General features: G+C 38.2%; 1 protein-coding gene and 1 long non-coding RNA gene across 2 annotated transcripts in view; one reads left to right on the top strand and one right to left on the bottom strand.

Annotated features, from left to right (window-relative positions):
• Positions 1-4,716, top strand: part of LOC148217159 (uncharacterized) — a 32,590-nt gene extending 27,874 nt beyond the window's left edge. Inside the window, exon 3 of the long non-coding RNA XR_015797359.1 lies at positions 4,312-4,716. This is a non-coding gene — a long non-coding RNA (uncharacterized LOC148217159). The remainder of the gene's footprint in view (positions 1-4,311) is intronic.
• MTA3 (metastasis associated 1 family member 3) overlaps positions 1-19,093 on the bottom strand; it is a 172,895-nt gene that overhangs the window by 27,944 nt on the left and 125,858 nt on the right. The window contains exons 15-17 of the mRNA XM_088147497.1: positions 16,803-16,889; positions 12,008-12,157; positions 4,901-4,932 (exon numbers count right to left, since the gene is read on the bottom strand). Coding sequence (XP_088003623.1) covers positions 4,901-4,932; positions 12,008-12,157; positions 16,803-16,889 — 269 coding nt within the window. The remainder of the gene's footprint in view (positions 1-4,900; positions 4,933-12,007; positions 12,158-16,802; positions 16,890-19,093) is intronic.

Raw genomic sequence — 19,093 nt, 5'->3', positions numbered from 1 at the left:
CAGTAGGTTCTTAGCCTTAAAACAGGGTTGAGGAACCTGTGATAATCCAAGTGTTTCTGACTAAAGTTTTGACCAGGCTGAGCAGAGCTGAATAAAGTTGGAATCCAACAAATTCTAGACAGGCACAGATTTTCCACCTTTGCCCTAATCTAAAGCTAACGCTGTTTCTCAGACTGGGGAAAAGGAGCATATAAGCATAATGGCCTGAACTACACACTGAGTAAGCCCTAAGCATAGATTCACCCCAGAAGTTGTGTCCTGAAATTCAGGAGAGAAATATGGTGAACATTTAGTACTGCAACATTCCCAATGGTAATGGATAAGGATTTGGTGATCTGCACTGCATTCTGGGCTATCCTCAGATATTTCATTTAAGTTCTGGGCTCGGAAAATTAAAAGGTGATAAATGCTTTATCTCAATGTCAGTGAAGCCCTCTGTAATGAAAAGCAGGCTTGTGTCCTGCTGCTCCTATTTTTTACCTTGCTCTTTCTTCTAGTAGCTATGAAATCCACCTAGTAATAATTAGGCATTAATAAACAGTCCATGATCTGTTGCAGCATTATTATGAGAAAGTTAACAACAGATGCATTTGTTGCATCTGGATGTTAAACTGCATCTCATTCTGGGTGGCGAATCACTCTCTCAGGGCTCCAGTCGCAATCCTGTGGGTAGACATCTGTTAGGTTTAATGCTAAGGACACTTCTGCTACCCCCCAAATTTTGTTGCATTCTTAGCCCTCATGCTTGCATCCTCAATGGGCAACCAGCTGGTTTTCTTCCAGCTCAAACTGCAGAATTTCCATTTTCTACTCTTTCTGCCTTCCCCTCAGCTGTGAAGACCCCATAACACAATTGCACTAAACTAGCTGTTTCCTACCATTACCATTACTGTCTTCACTAGCAAACACAAGGCAAGGATGGGTGCAGGTATGGGGTGCTGCTTAAGAGCTGATTCCTGCACTCCCTTATTGGTCAGTTGCATGGGCCATAGACATCTTTGCCCATTCCCACAATAACTACAGTCAGGAGATTGGGGGGGGGTGTTTGGAGGATGGCAACATTGGCCATGGGGTAACGCCTTGAATTAGACCCAGTAGATGCATCTTTTAACCATGTAATAAAATTTATTTTAAAGGTATGTTCAGATAAATGAGGAAGACTAAACTTAAGGTCATTAATAGGAAGAGTAAGAAATGAAAGACAAAAAGGGTGAAAGGAAGCAGAATGCTTTGCTTTTTAACTTAAACAGAAGATTGTCAAATATTACCTGAGTACTGACTGCTCTCTCAGAAGCCACTGGAAAGCATATCCATCAAATACCTCAAAGCATAATCAATTAAATCCTGAGCCATAAAGCAAATGTTAAATATGGTGTTCTGGGGGCTGCTTTAGCAACCCTTGTGTATTATTGATGCCAAACTGCTCTCCTTTTATGCTGAAGGCCTAGAGGAAGCACTCTCAAATTCCATCCACCTCATTTTTTGGCCTGTCCATAAAAAAGCAATTCTGCAGCTCCAGCCTTCAGAATGAGGCTCTGCAATGTTTTCCCCAGGCAGCTTTGCTCACTTATTTACAGAGGGCTGAAAGGACATATCCATATATCATGCTTTTAAGGATTTTTGTTTTCTCCCAATGATGGAAATCACAGCTTGGCAAGAGCTACGCAAGTCTAACCTAAGAAAACACATGCTTCATAAACATTTGGCCAAAAGGAAAAATAATAATAATCAGGGTTCAAATTAGCACAAACAATTCCAAACTAAGTTTTACCACCTGCCAACTTTCCAAGTGAACTGGCCTTTTCAAAATCTTGCTTGCCTTGTCTGTGTACAATTGTAGATAAAGGGCTGTGAGGTAATGGCTGGCAGGCTTATTCTGAAACATTGCAGAGCATAGGAACACATAGTCCATTTCAGAGCCATTGTCTTTGTCTTTCACGTGACCATCTGCACTGAGTTCTTGAGAAGCCAGGAGAAGAGTCCATTGCCTCTGATCTTCCCAATATCTTCTGTACATCGATATTTCTCTGGGCCATCATGTCTCACAACGCAGGCAAAGCCCTGAAGGGAAAGAAGCCACTGCCAGAGATTTCATTAGCCTGCAGTTTGAAACAAAATGGCCAGATTGCCTAAACCTAGTTTAATATGTGGCCTAGAATTTATCCTTCAACTTGTGTGTATTGCTGAATTTCTCCACACAAAAAAGTGTTGAAAAGTTTTAAAATATATATTTGAAGAGAAAATATATTTGGAAATGCATATTGTTGAGAAAATGCATTAAAATACATTCAGAAATTCAAAATGCAGTTTGGAAGATGAACAAAAGTCTGTCCGGTGCAGGCTTGTAATGAACAGGCAAACTGGAAACAGATGGATCCAACCAGTCAGCCTGCCAGCCATCCTACATAGCAGGCAGATTCTCTCCCCTGCCTTTCATACCTTTGATACCGAAAAAATCCCAAAGGGGCTGGCACTTCTCACTTTCAAGCCTATTTTCTGGAAGGATGGGGTGTTCTTCTAGACTGAAAAGACTAGTGTGAAAAGAGGATAAAGAGAAAGGAAAGAACAGAAGTACTGTATACAACTTCCAGTGGAATTCTTGAAGTACCATAGTTTTCCTTTGTACTTAAAAACAGTACATATAGGCAGGTCACTATCAGGGGAGCATAAAGTTGATACCACTTCTGAGAAGGTCATTGGACAACCTGACCTCCAGGTAATAGGAAGGAGTATCTCAGATGCTGAACAGAGAGTATCAAGAGACCTACATCAGCAAAAGTAATCCTTAAAATAGTGGACATTTAGAACTTTAAAATTTAAGTATCAGTTCTTCGATCTGAACTGGAAACACAGGCAACCAGTACAGACTAAGTAGTGCTAGAGTCATATGTTCTTATCAGTAGTATTTGTACTAGCTGAGGTTTATGCTGGATGCTTAGAAGGACATATCCACATACAGTTACATTTGGGGGGTGAGTAGAACATCAATGACACTGGGCAAGTTTGATATTTCCAAGCTGCTAGTTTTTTGTTTTGTTTTTTTTAAGTCGGTGTCTTTATTTCTCAATTGGAGGGAACTTTTGCTTCACTCCTAAGCTTTAGGTCCTATAAGGGAAATGCTAGCTTGATGGCCTTCCAGCTCCTCTTCAGATGCCCAGATAAAATGAGCAGGATTGAAATTGACATATTATTTGATAGATCCCCCTCTTCTTCAGGGTGATTAGCTGACATGCAAAGTGCCTGGCTATTGGATTTTATTTTATTTCTTTCCCTTTTATGGAAGAATGAGTGGATTTTTCTTGTTCAGAAAAATCATCTTGGAAGAGTGATTAATCCTCCTTTTTTAGGAGTATGATATACAAACGGAGGATAATATATGCATACTGTAGCTGCTGGTGGTAGAGTGAAAAAGAGAAGGAGACCTAGAGTAAGTCTAGAGTACTAGAGAAGGTGATTAGCTTGATTAAAGCCAATTTTTAATATTATTCAGGCAGAGCAACCTTCTGAACCCGATTCCTTTCATATTAGTCAAAATAGAAATTTCATCCTGTTGGCTGGAAATTCTGGTATAGTCCCAACATATTTGGAGGGTACCAGCATAAGGGAGAATGATTAAAAGGAAGAACAATGAAAGCATTGCCATTGATATTTGGCTTTCTAAACATCTCTGACAACTGTGTGAAACCATCTCCTTGACATGGTCCAAATGCCTGCTGAGAGATATCTAGATACTGCCTTGCAGTTTTCATTTTGTTACAAAGTCCCTTGTGAATTGTCTCCAGTTTGTCTTTGATTGATGACCTGTACCATAAATGTATGGATATGTCATCTCTGCGACTCAACTGTAGTATAAATCCATCCTTCCAGCGTTCCATTTTTCCATGCATTGTAAATTCTTGCTATCTCTTTGCTTTACTCATCCTTTTCATTACAAGAAGCTATTGACGATGCCATTCCAGTTTTTCCCTAACAGAGCTTCAGTGGTTTTATTTATTTAATTCATTTTGTTTGGGTTTTCCTGTCTTGTATCATAATTTCTACAACACTTATTTCTTTCCATGAACAAAAATTATGAGATGAGAAAGCGCATAAAATATATTCAAAGGGAAACACTAAAAATATTGCTTAGGTTTCTCTCTTAGTCTGTCCCAACAATTTATGGATAAAGGATTTGATTTGCCTCCTTCCTTCCTTCCTTCCTTCCTTCCTTCCTTCCTTCCTTCCTTCCTTCCTTCCTTCCTTCCTTCCTTCCTTCCTTCCTTCCCAAATAATTTATCAACAACTTTTTTTTTTTTTTTTAATTTTCCACAGTTACATCTACCCATCCTGTCAGATCTGGCAGGAGAGGCTTGCTATGGGTCTTGTCCACTAAGGAATGCCATCAGAGACCCAGGAAAAGAGCTTTTTCTGCCGTGACACCTGCCCTTTGGGACATCATCCCCCCAGAGCCTAGACTGGCCCTGACCTTTCTGGCCTTTAGGAAGAACCTGAAGACATGGCTGTGCCACCGAGGTTGTGGGTCCAGTAGTAGTGGTGAGCCTTTTCAATGGTTGTACCGAATGGCATGTATGGCTTCTATTCACCTATTGATTGAGTTTTAATAGTGGTTTTAGTACAGTTGCATGTTTGCTTTGTTTATTTATATTTTTATTGTTCTTGCTGTTGTTTTTAATTGTTGTGGGTTGCCCAGAGTCACAGAGTGATGTATATGCGATGGGCGGCTATACAATGCTAATAAATAAATAAATACTTTTAAAGAGTAAGGCTGCACTCCTAGGCACTTTCACCTGAGAATAAGCCATGCTGCATTCAGTATGGGATTTCTAAATAAATGTGCATAGGATTGCACTGGACATTTTGCCATTTCAAACCAGTTAGAATGAAAAAAGTGAACACTTACCAATTTAGTTCCATGTGTATGACTGGAGAGTCCTAAAATATACATACACACAACAAATTAGAGCCAAATTAGCATTTGCTTTTGAAAGTAATATTTTCCTTACAATTTACTTGAAGGCAAATCTAGGGCTGAAAGCTATAGAATCCCCCTATTTTCCACAGAGGCCAAAATATCTTCCCACTCCATAAAAGAAATCACAACAGGTACAAAATCCAGGATAGCAGGTGTCATTGATAGTGGTCCTACAAGAAGTTCTGAGAAGCTGGGATGTAGAACATAGAGCAGGTGGGTTTTCCTTACTGCAATGAGCAGGATGTAAACATGAAACTAACAACGAAGCAAGTTTAAACATTACATATTTAACTATAAGAGCTGTTGGATAGTGGAACAGAGAAATACATCATGAAAAACTGGAGACATTTAAGCAGACACTGGATGGGAATCCTTCCTTCCTTCCTTCCTTCCTTCCTTCCTTCCTTCCTTCCTTCCTTCCTTCCTTCCTTCCTTCCTTCCTTCCTTCCTTCCTTCCTTCCCTCCCCTGCTTCACATTGAGTCGTACTAAGCACCATGCAAATAATAATTCAAAGATTTCCAAAGAAAACACTTTGTAAGTATGCTAGGTATACTTACAAGATTACTGGACTGAACAGAGGATGAACTTGCAAAATGACCTTCAAGATGCCTTTCAGCCCTAAAAGTATATTCTACTCTTGCTCTATAATCACAGTACACTGTTGCTCATGTTCAATTTTTGCTGTTTTGCCTTTTAACTGATACCAGTTTGATCATTCTGTACTCTTCCATTAAGACCATCAGAAATCTGCTTATTCATTACTGCTCCATTGATTCTTTACTTCAACTCCTGTAAAACACCTATTAAATACCCTCTTATTTTATTTCATTTTATTCCAGCTCTTTCTCCAAGGAGCTCAACATGACCTGCACAGGGGTACCAGGTCTAAACTTAATTAATCCAAGAGTAAAAATGGCTGCAATCTGTCTTTGGCTATGCTTTCTCTTAGTAGGAGAGCCCCCCTGGGCTTATAAAGCAATTATATATCACTAGAAAAATCAAATTGTTCTGAATAAACTATACTGGCTGCTAATAATCATCTACCTGGGTGTTTATACATGATTTTCATTCTTAAAAAAAGTCTTCAATTCCCCCCCCCTTTTTTTTTTCTGAAGTTGTTTCCTGTGTCCTTTCTTCTTTTCCTATACATAAGCACATACAGTAGCTACTTTGGCAATCTTCTGTCAAGTGAACATTTGAGCTTGTCTAAATGACTAATCAATTTTGCTAAAAGTAGAACAATCACTTGGGGAAGCATGGCTAGAAATTAAAATTCCTAGTTGTACATTTTTCAAAAGTCATGGTACAAGAAATATTCTGCAAGAATCCATTGCTACCTAACATTTCAGTAAAACAGCTCAAGAAAAATAGTATGTATCCCAAAATGAAGCATATGCTAAAATTATATATTACTACTGGATCCCAACTGGGGCATTAAAAACCCTCACAAAATTAGAAGCGCATGAAGAACAGCAGGGGAAGGAGTGTGTGTTCTGCTCCTTCCACTGCTGAATTGGAGGATGAATTATGGCAGCAGGAAGTGTTTGACTTATGTTGGTTCTTGGTGCAATTTAGGATATTGCTTCCCCGGGGTTCTGAATCACAGAGTGGAGCCTAAACAAGTAAAACGCTTCCCCATTGAGATGTTCACCCTCAGATACAAGGAGATTGATGGGTCACACCACGTAGTGGTAGAACTAGGACATTCCTCCCCATTGTCTCCCTTACAGTTCTATCTACATGGGGGATTTAATGTGGTTGTTATCTATTTGTTTTGTTACTGTTTTAACCCCATGTTAATAATTTTTTAAAGTCAGGAGGTAATAATCTCACAGTGTACTTTGAAATTTGTAATTGTGAACAAAGACCAAACCTACTCAACTGAAAGACAAACACCAATGCATTTAAGGTGCCCACCCACCTCTCTCTCAGTTCTTCCCCAGGGCCATGGCATATGTGGTATGAGGAAAAGGTCTCTGAGCTCTATGTGAAGCAAACATCCAGTGGAGCAGGATGTTACTGTTGGTGTGTTTGGCCACAACCTCTCATTTTATTATTACTTGAAAGAACACCACATTCAATGTGGAGAAAAGATGACATCTGATGTTGGCTGTCTACAGGAACTACAGAGAGACCTCTGTTATTCATAGGGAAAATATACATATAGAAAAATGGGAGATAATAATTGAGGAGGAACATATTATATTATTTGTATTTGTTTATCATTTTTATTTTCAAAATAAAACTCAGGTGAGAAATTGCTAGTGCATAGAGTTAAGGCCACATGCATTTTCATATCAAATTGAAGTTGCACAGAAATAAAATGTGGGGATATGAAAGATTCCAACTTTCTCAGATAAACTAATTCTAAGGGTAGCTACTTCCAGCAACTTTCAGGATAAGTATTCATCATAAAAGAAATGTGGTGATTCAGGGTTGTATATTAGAATTTTTAAAGTTTCAAGCAGATGAGCTATGAACTAAACATAGATTTCAGAGAGAATGTCAGGTATTCTCCTTATGTTAACTGGGAAAAATTAGAGTGAGGAAAGAGAACAAATTGAACTGGTTTTTGGGCTCTTGTAAATTTCTTCATTCTTGACTTTTCTACATTAAAAGTATATGTCAATTCTTCAAAACCAAGGAGACTTGAAAGAAAAGCAGGGTGAGAAGAGATGATATATTTTGCAGGACAGCTGTTAAAAGCCAGATTACAATCCAGCATGTCATCTATGTTAAGTTAACTCTTGGAGCAAAGTATACAAACATTATGTGTTGTATGATACTAAGATAGGATTTCCTTATCATGCTAAGCCATGATTTAATCATGATTTAACAATGGCTTGGGGAATTGCAATTGACTGGGTTCACAGATCACATTAAAATATAAATTCTGGTTTACCAATAATAGCTGGGTTTAAAATACACATAAATTCTAGATAAGCTTCATGAATGAACTTAACCTGTGTGTCCATCTGCTGGGGAAATATGAGAAAACCTTCTTGCTGAAAGTAAGTAGGTTTGTGTCAGATAGGAAGCCACTTGAAAAGCTCATGCACTCAATGAGTTTCATGGTGGAAAAAAGATGAAATAGAAATCTACTAAAATAATTAAAAGAGGGCTAACCCATGATCTTGTCTCCAACAGTCATCATTCACAAGGCCACAAGAAGGATATAATGAGGGCTATTGGCCTTTTCTGTTAATCTCAGTCTTAACCAAACAGACACTTTCCCAATCTGTTGAACTACAACTTCAATCATCCCCAGTCAGAATGGCAATTCTGGCTGAGGATGATGGGGCCTGTAGTCTAATAAATCTGGAGTAGTATATTGGGCAGAAGAGAGCTTCTTGACTTACCCAGATTATAGCAAGTTAGAGGTCCTATTTAGTTGTCAGGCTTAAGAGCTATTGAAAAGTGGCTGATGCTCCCAGCCCCAAGACCAGAGGAAACCAACAAAAGATATGCAGTCTGACATACTGCCAATGATCTGATTGTCTATCCTTATCTGCTCCCCTCATCCCTCCCTGCCCTCAGGGGTAGTTTCCAGGATTTTGCCTTACCTGTTCTTAAAGGTGTACCCAGTGATATGATAACATATTGTAGCGATGAAGTATATATATATATGAACTACAAAATAATTCTTCTGTGTAGCTGAAACAATTTTGGGGATTACACCATTCTCCTCCTCCAAGCTCAGTTATTTTGAAACAAGGTTAAATACATTTTTTCCTCTAGATGTACATTTGTCTATCAGTTCAAATCAGTTCAATGGAATCCCTTTGCTCAGTACTTAATCTACTTCATGGCTTTTATTTATTTTAAAGTTTTACACTACTAGCCTACTAAAAAGCTAGTTCATAGCCTCTTATCCTTCCATTCTGGCTTTCCATCTTCCAACACTGACATTTCACCTCTTTGCACAGTGGTGAAGAATTAGCCCTTCCTTCCTTCCTTCCTTCCTTCCTTCCTTCCTTCCTTCCTTCCTTCCTTCCTTCCTTCCTTCCTTCCTTCCTTCCTTCCTTCCTTCCTTCCTTCCTTCCTTCCTTCCTTCCTTCCTTCCTTCCTTCCTTCCTTCCTTCCTTCCTTCCTTCCTTCCTTCCTTCCTTCCTTCCTTCCTTCCTTCCTTGGTAAGCATAACCAATTTTATTACAAAGATTCTAAGACTTAATAATGAATGCAAAATAACTTTTTAAAGATAAACTTCATATTTCTGCTCCTGCTCAGTTTATCATGTCTTCAGTTTATATTACTGCTGACAGTTTCATATGTCTACATTTATATACATCTAGAGATGAAGAGTCATGGCTTATCAGGAATCTGAAAGATAATTGGAAGCTCTATCACTATTCTGATGGCTCTGGAAAAATTTCAACAGAAGAATTATAGGAATGTGTTTCCATAACTACAGATTCCTCAATATTTAAAAGTGAGCATTATTTAGAAACCTTTAGATTCATGGTTAATTTAAGAAATGGAATGATTCATTGAATTTAATTATATTTTGTTGGAGGACTGTTACTGTTACTTATTTTCCCTGATCTGACAGTACAAATATGTGTGTGTGCTTGTGCATTACGTCTCTGTGTGTATATTATGTCTGTGTAGGCACACACACAATCATTTCTATGCCATTTACTCATAAGATTCTAGGCAGATTACAATAATTATTTATGTGAAGCCTACATCTGCAAAAATAGGCCATTCAATTATTTTGTAGGTAAGAAGTAAAATTCATCACAGTTTCAAGCTTTTTCTTTTTTAACTAAACCTTTGGTCATAAATAAAATGCAGCAATATTGGGCTGTAGTCATTGTTGTTTCTCAGGATTTTTTTTCAGCTGAAATAAAAAGCCAAAATCCATGAAGTAGTTTTTATCATAAAGATGAAGTGTCTGACTTTGCTAACTTGAACAGTTTCACTGTTTAGCAAGAGTTCAGATAGAATTGTCTACACATCTTGACCTTACTGCTGAGAACCTGAATTACTGATTATTTTTCCCATACCATCCACTGAAATAAAATGTTGAATGAAACAATACAAGCAATAATTAAATATTTTCCAACTTCAATTCTCATTCCACTCATGCAAGGTATATATCTTAAGCGCAAGCAGATCCAAATGTAACTGAGAATATACTAATAGAAGAAAATCTAAATTATATTGCTGATTTAATACTGAAGATAGGTGAGATTTTTTTTAGTTCATTTTTATATAAGCTTACCAAGATTTGCACATGACCTCATAGAAAGAACATGAGGTTTGTTTTTGTAAAAAATGTGGAAGAAAGCCACACTGAGGCTGTGTTTACAAATCACAGTCAGCCTTGCTTAGTTTTCTTTGTGGTTTAGCATGTTGTATGAATTCAGACCATTCAGTTAGCTTATGGTTCAATGCATTGTGTGAACCCATAAAGTTGGCCAGTCTAGTAATCAAGTTAACTGAGTTGGGCAAACGCATTATAATGATTTTGTCCATATTACCTATGTTCTGCTGAACTGGCTGGATGTGCATAAAGATATTAATCCGCAACTCTAGGCCAAATATTATTCCATTTAACTGAGTTGAACGGAGTCTAGATCAGCCGAAGATCAGCCAAAGCACACTCATTCTTTCTGCAGGGGAAGTGGCTGCTCCTAAATTGAAGGGCACAGCTCTTCATAGGAGACCTGTTCCATAAAAAGCAAAACCAAAACTATTCTTCCACCAGTTGACGAATTTGAACACACACAAGAACTCCACAGGAGTTCTTTAGATCAGCACTACGCATATCTTTCTTCTACTGTTGTGTTTTTTTATAAGTGTTTGCTGCAGTAATTGCAATCTCACTGAAATATGATCTTTCCTCTCTTGAGAGATGCATTTAAGATTCAGTTCTTAATCTGGTCTTCGGTTTTTCTTCTCTCCCACTGCCTTGTTCATTTATATCCCCACCACCAAGACAGCATCCTGTGTCTGCCTTTGGTGTTATTTATTCACTCAGACTCCCTTTATATATCAGCAAGACCCATATCTAGGTCTAATAACTTTCTGTGGCAAAGTTATTAGACTGGCCAATTTTCTGGGTTCACACAATGCATTGAACCATAAGCTAACTGAATGGTCTGAATTCATACAACATCTTAAACCACAGAAAACCAAGCAAGGCTGACTGTGATTTGTAGACACAGCCTCAGTGTGGCTTTCTTCCACATTTTTTACAAAATCAAACCTCATGTTCTTTCCGTGGCAAAGATATGCACAACTTCAGAAAATCTAACAGGGGATAATACTTCTTCACACAACTAGCATACTCTGTTTTTTCTCCTTGGCAAAAAGGACTGAGACATAGTGACTGACACACAGATACCAGATCAGCTTCCACTGCAGATTTGTAACTAAGAGTCCCTGCTTCCTTAAGCCAGCAATACCCAAATCACTAGACCACAGCGGATCTCAAATAGGCCTTTCTGTCTTGATGTTGCTTACATTGCTCAGTTTTAAAGATAACTTTAAAAAAAAAATGTTATCAGGAACATTCTGACTTGTTTGATACTCTGTATTGGCAATCCTGTCTCAGATATCAACATGCATAGCAATTATATATTTTGAGCATCTTTACATATAGTAGCCACTACTTCAGGAGTTCAAACTGATATCATTCCTTCCCAAAACCTAACTGATGAGATAAACAATGGTGCAAATTTAATCTAGGAATTTATTCCTGATTTTTCATTTTAAAATATAATCACTCAAGTAAGCAGAAGCATTTTTGTTTAGAGAAAAGGACTAATATATCAACTTTTTCATTCAAGCACCATGGTGCACAAGTTATAGATACCTTCTCTTACAAGTAAGATAAAAAGTAGTCCCTATTTTATTCAAACCTATTTTTATTCAAAATGGTATTATCTGTACCATTTTTATTTATACCAACTCTTTAGTGAAAAAGTCAGTGAAAAGTTGATAAGCATAGCCACTGGCATTCTCTCAAATTTTGTTTTTAATTAAAAAAGAGGAGGAGTCAGGGAGGAGATTAAGATATACATACATACCATCCAGACCATTATGATGATGACTGTAATTTCTCTTTCCCAAAATACTCAATGATGAATGGCCAGGAGGAGCAAGCAGTCGCTTTGACATTGAGCTCTGAAGGCTTGGTGTTGACTTGATTATATTAGGCTTCATTGCAGGATGAATCTCTGTAATTTTTGTTAAAGGAGATAGTTAATTCAAATCATCATATTATCACACTGAGGACTTACACACTGTAGTTCAAATTTCCTGGTTTCTGGCAGGAAATTGATAAACCATAGATTAACCTGGATGTCCATTATCATTTTGCCCCATTATTTGGGATTCTTTGTGACCTGTGGGCTTCAAGGAAATATCCTTTGCTACATGCAGGTTCTACTCTTGCCCATCGTTGCTGTTGTGGGGAGTGAGTGGAAGAGTGATTGTGTGATGCTACAAGATCGTAAATGCTTCCTTACATGGTGGACAGCTCCCGGCTGCCTTGAAGGAGACTGCAACCCTTGCTAAAGAGACTGTCTTGCAATCCTATGACCTTGGATAGTTATAATCCTGCCCCCAATCTTCCCTTTGGGGGGAAGGCTGTTGAGACAAGTGTGATGAACAGCGCCTTAGAGGAAGCAGATTATCTGGAAGCTTTTTGGTCTGGGTTTAGGATTGGTATGGGATTATGACATTAGTTACTTTGCTGTTGGCCTATGTCAGGAGCTGGATGGGGGTTGTACACCTCTTCTTTTTTTTCCAGACTTCTCAGTGGCTTTTGATACTATTGACCATGGTTTCTTATAGGACCACCCATGGAGGTTGGGGATTGGGGCCCTATTTTGCATTGCATTTACAGTTTCAGTTAGCTGTAGTGAAGAAAGAAGAAATCAACCTGGTGGCCCATCATATATGAGGTATTGCAAGGGTCGGTCCTTGCCCCACTGCTTTTTAGCATCTATATGAAACTGCTAAAAGGAGTCATCCAAGAATTTGGGATACACTATCATCAATATACTGATGATATCCAACTATACATTGCTATTCCAGGGGGCAGGGGAGATGCTGTTGAGGTTTTATGCCAGTGGCTGGAGGTGTAAAGGTCTGGATAGAAGAAACAGGCTCATATTAAACCCAAGCAAGATGGAGTTGCTCTGCATACATCAGGGTTCTCCTTTAGTGCCAGTGTTTTCCCTGGATAGACAGACACTATCTATGCTGAAGCAGGTTTGTGATTTGGGAGTCCTTCTGGATTCGTGGCTCTTGGTTGAACAGCAGGAGGAGGACATGGCTGTGGGACATTTGACTGGCTTCAGCTGGTATACAAATTCTTACCTGGTGCAGGAGGACCTAGTGATATTAACTCATGCTCTTATCCCATCTGTACAGTATAGAGTACTACAATGTACTTTACATGGGGCTGCATTTAAACACTATTCTGAATGCATACCTGTGTCTTAACTGGCTTCCAACATTGGGAGCATATTATGCCTATATTATGGGCGCTACACTGGTTACCAGTTCAGTTCTGAATACACTTTAAAGTGCTGGTGTTAACTACAAAACTCTTCAAAGCTTGGCAAGTGGGTACCTATGGGGCTCTGACTGGATTTGGCCAGGCCTGTTAGATGATGTAGGGAAGGCTCCTTGTTGTCCCACGTTTCCATGATGTCAGGGAAGCCAGAGCTAGAAGGGGCTGCTTCTCTGTAGCAGTGCTGACTCTACTGAATGGGATCCCTACAGATATGAGACTGCTTAGGAAATTATTAAAAATGGAGCTTTTTTGAAGGCCTTTCAGAAACATCACCTGCACCTCTTCTGGTTCTCATTATTTTTCTCTCCTTTGTTTTTGACATTTGGATTGCATGTTGTTGTAATTCTGTTGTTTTGATTGTGGCCTTGTAACCACCAAGGGTTAAACTGACCTCCGTGCTTCCCCGCCTCTTCTGATTTGCAATACCTTCAAAAGCTTGGTTCACACTCCAGCTTCCACTTAACAATTCTCATTCTAAAAGGGAGGGGGCTAGTTTAAGGAGGGGGAGGCTGGCAGTTGCATAACTAACTAACAAAAGAGAAGTGACCCCAAAAGAGAAGCTGAGGAGAAAGGATCTGGACAAGGGGGAACTGTTGTCAAAGATAAGAAAGATACAGAAACTCCTCCCTTTCCAATTGATTGCCAAGAGCTGGGGGGTTAGGTAGAAACTTCAGAAAAAGGATAAGCTTGTTTGACCGCTGCTGAAAAAGAAATGGACCTTCCACTTCCTCCTATGATCTCTGTGCAGAATGGAAGACAATCAAAGGGTTAGAATTTATCAGCTCCAGGACAAGAAAATGGAAGTAGAGGGAAGGATAAAAGCCTTTCCTGTTTCCCATAGCAGGGGTAGAGGAGGAGAAATGTTCCTGGCACTTCCAGGTCCAAGGATGGAGGAGAAGGAGAAAAGAGGGGACATTTGGATTGAAGGCTGAAGGTAGTAACACTGGAAGCAAAGAGCCAGAGCCCAGAAATTTAGCAGTATCCAAACACAGTGCCAGGAAACAAATGGTAAGAAGTCCGTTAGCATGGAAGGACAGGAGAAAGTGACTGGGTTATAAACAGAGGCCATGACTGCTTGATTCTGCGGTAGCTGATTTTTATTATTAGGGCTTCTTGTATCTGCAATAAATGCAACCTCTTTCTTTGAGCCTTGCCCTTGACTCTTCACCCCGAGCTGCACTGTGTGGGCTTGAGTTTCTAGAGGCATTTACTGCCAAGCCCCAGTGGACCTCTGACCATCTCGGTATCAGTATATTGTTTGGTTAGTTTATCTTTAAGAATGTTCACTGTACTATTCCAAGGTTTTATTCAATGTACTGTATATTAGCTTTATACAACTTGTTATTTGTACTGAAAGCCTTTAATTTTATATAGTAATTAAATACAGAAGTTGGGAATCTGTGTCACAGGAAGCAGCATCTAATTTGGGAGGGAATATTAGTGAATCAAATATGTACAATTTACAACAGTGTTCACAAGAAAGACTTTTTGAAAGAGGCACACCAAGAATTTAACAGAAAGCACCCTATTTTCCTCTGCCTGGACCTGCTAGCGCCATATCACTGAACCTGGAACCTAGGAAGGATCTTTAAAAGTAAGTGGTCTTAAATACTTTGTGTATTTCTTAAATAGTGGACTTCCAGAAACAGAGTTATAAAAAGAAATAAAAATCAGGGCAGAGAGATCTCAAATTTTATCTACATTAATTTACCTCAGGAATGCATATGTCAGTAAAAATGTTTAACAGAAGATCTTTTTACAATCTGGAGAAGAAGATAGAGTTATTTCTAATTATCTGTCTGTGACTGTCAGACAAACATGAGAAATTCAGTAAATGATTAGATGGGAAAAAATTATAAAAAGGGATTTATTCAGAAGCCATTTCAGCTATACAAAATGGATAGCTAGGATTTCCTCTGGCTGGCAAGGTTCAGATAACCCTGGTAAGCGATTATTTTGATAAGCCTCAGTATAGAAATGGTAGGTAAATAATGTGAATAAGTAAATGCTATTTGAATAAGTAAATGCTATTCTATATTAACCTTCTTTGTCATCTGTTAATACTATTATAGCCTGTTTTAACCTTTAGTAGAATAGATCTGTGTTTTAATTAAAAGAAAGAATAAGAAAAAGAAACTCCTTACTTCAGAAAATGATTGAAAGACTAATACTGTGTGTCTGATCCTAGAAGACCCATATGCTAAGGAAGTTTAATAGTATATTTCAAAATATGACCAGAAATTGATAAGGTATTAAGAGATTTTTGAATATAAAGCAATAACTCCTAATGTATAGAATAAATGTGAATAAATGTGACCACAAACTTCTTTTGTGCATCATGTAGAGTCCTCAATACTATAAAGTTTTAATAGGAAACCATCAAATATGCCAATTTTTACTGTTATTTGTTAGAAAAAAAGCAAAACACTGTGTTAGTTTGAATTAATATTTAACACTCCCAGAATTTTAAAAAAATGCAAAAATACTGCAAAACTTACAACAAAGTATGGAAGTCTTCCTTCTAGTAACTTCTACAACATTATCATGCCATTGCCTTGGCCATTGCAGCCCTCTGCCAAGAAAGGAAAGGAAAGGAAAGGAAAGGAAAGGAAAGGAAAGGAAAGGAAAGGAAAGGAAAGGAAAGGAAAGGAAAGGAAAGGAAAGGAAAGGAAAGGAAAGGAAAGGAAAGGAAAGGAAAGGAAAGGAAAGGAAAGGAAAGGAAAGGAAAGGAAAAGGACTTCCAAACACCAAAAAAATTGTTCCCTGTTTACTGTTCCATCTGAGCACAAGTATATGAGGTTCTACCAATGAAAGGTAGAGCTGCATATTCATCAAAGCCTACAGAGAAGACCTATATGGTCTTCCATTCTACTAAGTGCATGTGGAGAGCTCTGGGTTTATTAGGGTTTTGCAAAGTAGGCACTCTCCATTTGATCTTGTGCTTTGCCTTGAGGAGGTGCTTTGGGCCAGGATGATATGCTTCATTTCAGTGCTTTGATTAGAATCATTGATGCAAGGCTAATTTTCCTCAGCTGGCTGCTTCACTTTTCAAAAAGTAGTGTTCATGTATGCAGAAGAGCCATTTTTAATGGGTAAAGCAAAGGTCATAAAGCTGTCAGTTATCAGTGGGGTGCTGCAGTGCTGTGCAGAACAGCTTCAAGAGTGCTTTGATCAATGCTTAATATTTGCACATTCCCTTTTCTTAAATATTTTGTATGTTTGCATTTACTAAATTCAATCAATGTTATATATATACAATAGTATTCACCCTGAAATTCATTTTGGCTGGAAACACTCACCTAAGTATCCAATGATACATGATAATGATTTTCTGGTGCTTTTAATCTTCAAAGGATTCCCAATAAATTCACAGTGTCTGTCCGCATCTAGGGGTTGAAGAGAAAACATTATTCTGAAATGTGGAGGAAAGGAGACACATCCAAAAGCAGCTGTGGCTGCCAAACTGCCTTCTGATAAGAGGTTGCTCTTGATAAGATGGTCAGTAGTGGTATTGAAGCTTTGTGGAAGCCTTTTCACTTAACAAATTGACCAGGGCTTGATGCACTTGAAAGAACACTCACAGATCATGTGGAATGACAGCAGGTGGTCTGTTGTCCCTCCGTGAATTAAATGTGTGTAACAGAAAGATCTGTGGCAGAAGTTCCAGCCTTACCATCATATAACAGAAGGCCCAGATGGGGTGGCCTCATGGAATCACAATGAATCCCATACTGAGGATCCTTTTAACCTAACAATTTCTGCCTGTCCTTCATCTGTGCAGCCTTGAATCTCAGCAGCCTGCTGCTGATTACACTACAGATTCTGGAAACCTGTGTCAGCTCCAGTTAGTCTTGCAGTGGCAACATTCTTTCTCTACTCTAAAATAGGTGAAATTCAGTCGTCAGGGCTCAGTCAGCACTATCCAAGTTCCTGTTACCCTTCAGTGGTTACCTTTGCCTTGACAGCTGTGCTTACAACTCTCTGGGTTCCACTTCTTCCAGAAACACCCATAGCCAGCGATCTACATGAGTAATTTTCTTTCCCCAACCAACTACATAATGACAGATGAGTACCTTACAGTCTATAAACAAAACCTGTTGTGTTCCACAACTTATATAAAAGAACTTGTGAGAAAATGACTAATTTTTGTGCATGTGAAGATACTAAGAAAATGGTTTACCATGACATTTTAAAATGAAATGTTAAAAAAAGCAAACAGAAAGGAGAACTGGAATGCCAGTAAATATAAATCCACTGGTTGTTGTACTGAGGCAAAAACATAAAGGCACAAAAACACCAATTCCAGTTGGAAGGCAGATACAAAAAAAAAAAAAATCAATATGCTGCTTGATTATGTCCATGTGCTACAGGCACCATAGAATCTACTGACCACATTTTACTGTACTGCTGTTTTTATACAGATATCAGAATCCATTTTATTTTCTGTCAGCTGGTAAAATACCTAAATCACTCTGATACTTTCTTCATAAAATTCTGCTTTCTGATCAAAGGGAGACTATCTCTCTGGATGTTGCCAAATTCAGTTATGCTGCTAGTAAGACAAGATTTAAACTGAGCAATCCACATCTCTCAACACGGTATAACTGGGCCTAACTTTTGAACAATACTAAATAAGTTTTTATAGAGAGAGGTCACTTTATCCTATTTTATTTTAACCTGCTTCTATCTTAGGTTTTTAGCTTTATGCCTTAGTTTTATACAAATAATATTCTGGTTTTTTGGTCCTAGAGACATAGTTTACAATGGTAACAATAGTGATAATTGTAATTATGTGATAAACATAATATTCTGTATTATTCTTTTAGCTTGTGTTTTATGTTTGGTCTTCCTCTTTTACTTTTAAACAGTTTGTTAATTGTTTCATTCCACACTTCATCTGTATAGTCTTTGACCAAAATAAAGTTTGAACCACCAGTTCCAGTTTAATCTCTTTCTTTTAGCAGTAGTAGAACTTAAGCCCAGCCCACTTTGGAAATGTTGAACCATTCTGGAAATTTGGCAGTAGAGGGCAGGTTTTTCAAATTCCCTTATTCAGAAGCCTATGGCCCAAGAATATTTTGGATGCTCAAACAGTAACATAAACATGGTCTTCCAGTTTTTTGTAGTAAGAAAAGTCCTCTTATTATCTGCCTTTTATTTTCTCATAAAGAGTTATTGTAATGTAATATCTAGAACAAAAGATAAGCAAATGCCCTGTTTACATAGAGAATATAGCTCCAAGTTACTAGGGAGACTACACTTCTGGTAATATATTGGAAAGAAGATATGTAACATCTACCATTTGTATAGGAAGAGTTTTAAAAAGTGGGAATGAAAAAATCCTGATTGATTACATACCTAGTAGACCACAAATGTTGTCCTCTCTATATATATATAGTTTCTACAATTTGCACAAATTCTAGCCAGTTAATTCTAACTAGCTGGGAATTATGAAGTTGTAGTCTTAAAACATCGGGAAGGTATCAGGTTTGAGAAGGCTTTACTAGACATGAGCAAAGAGGTTTAGGAATAGAAGATGGTGACTGGTAGTATCAGCTAGTCATACATCCCAGTACATAATTTGAATGTG

The sequence above is a fragment of the Python bivittatus genome, unplaced genomic scaffold (assembly GCF_059951505.1).
Source record: "Python bivittatus isolate LINGU-HERP-01145 unplaced genomic scaffold, Pbiv_v1 ctg000020_np1212, whole genome shotgun sequence".
Classification (NCBI taxonomy): Eukaryota; Metazoa; Chordata; class Lepidosauria; order Squamata; family Pythonidae; genus Python; species Python bivittatus.
The sequence above is the reverse complement of the archived record's forward strand: the minus strand, read 5'-3'. Positions and strand labels throughout refer to the sequence as shown.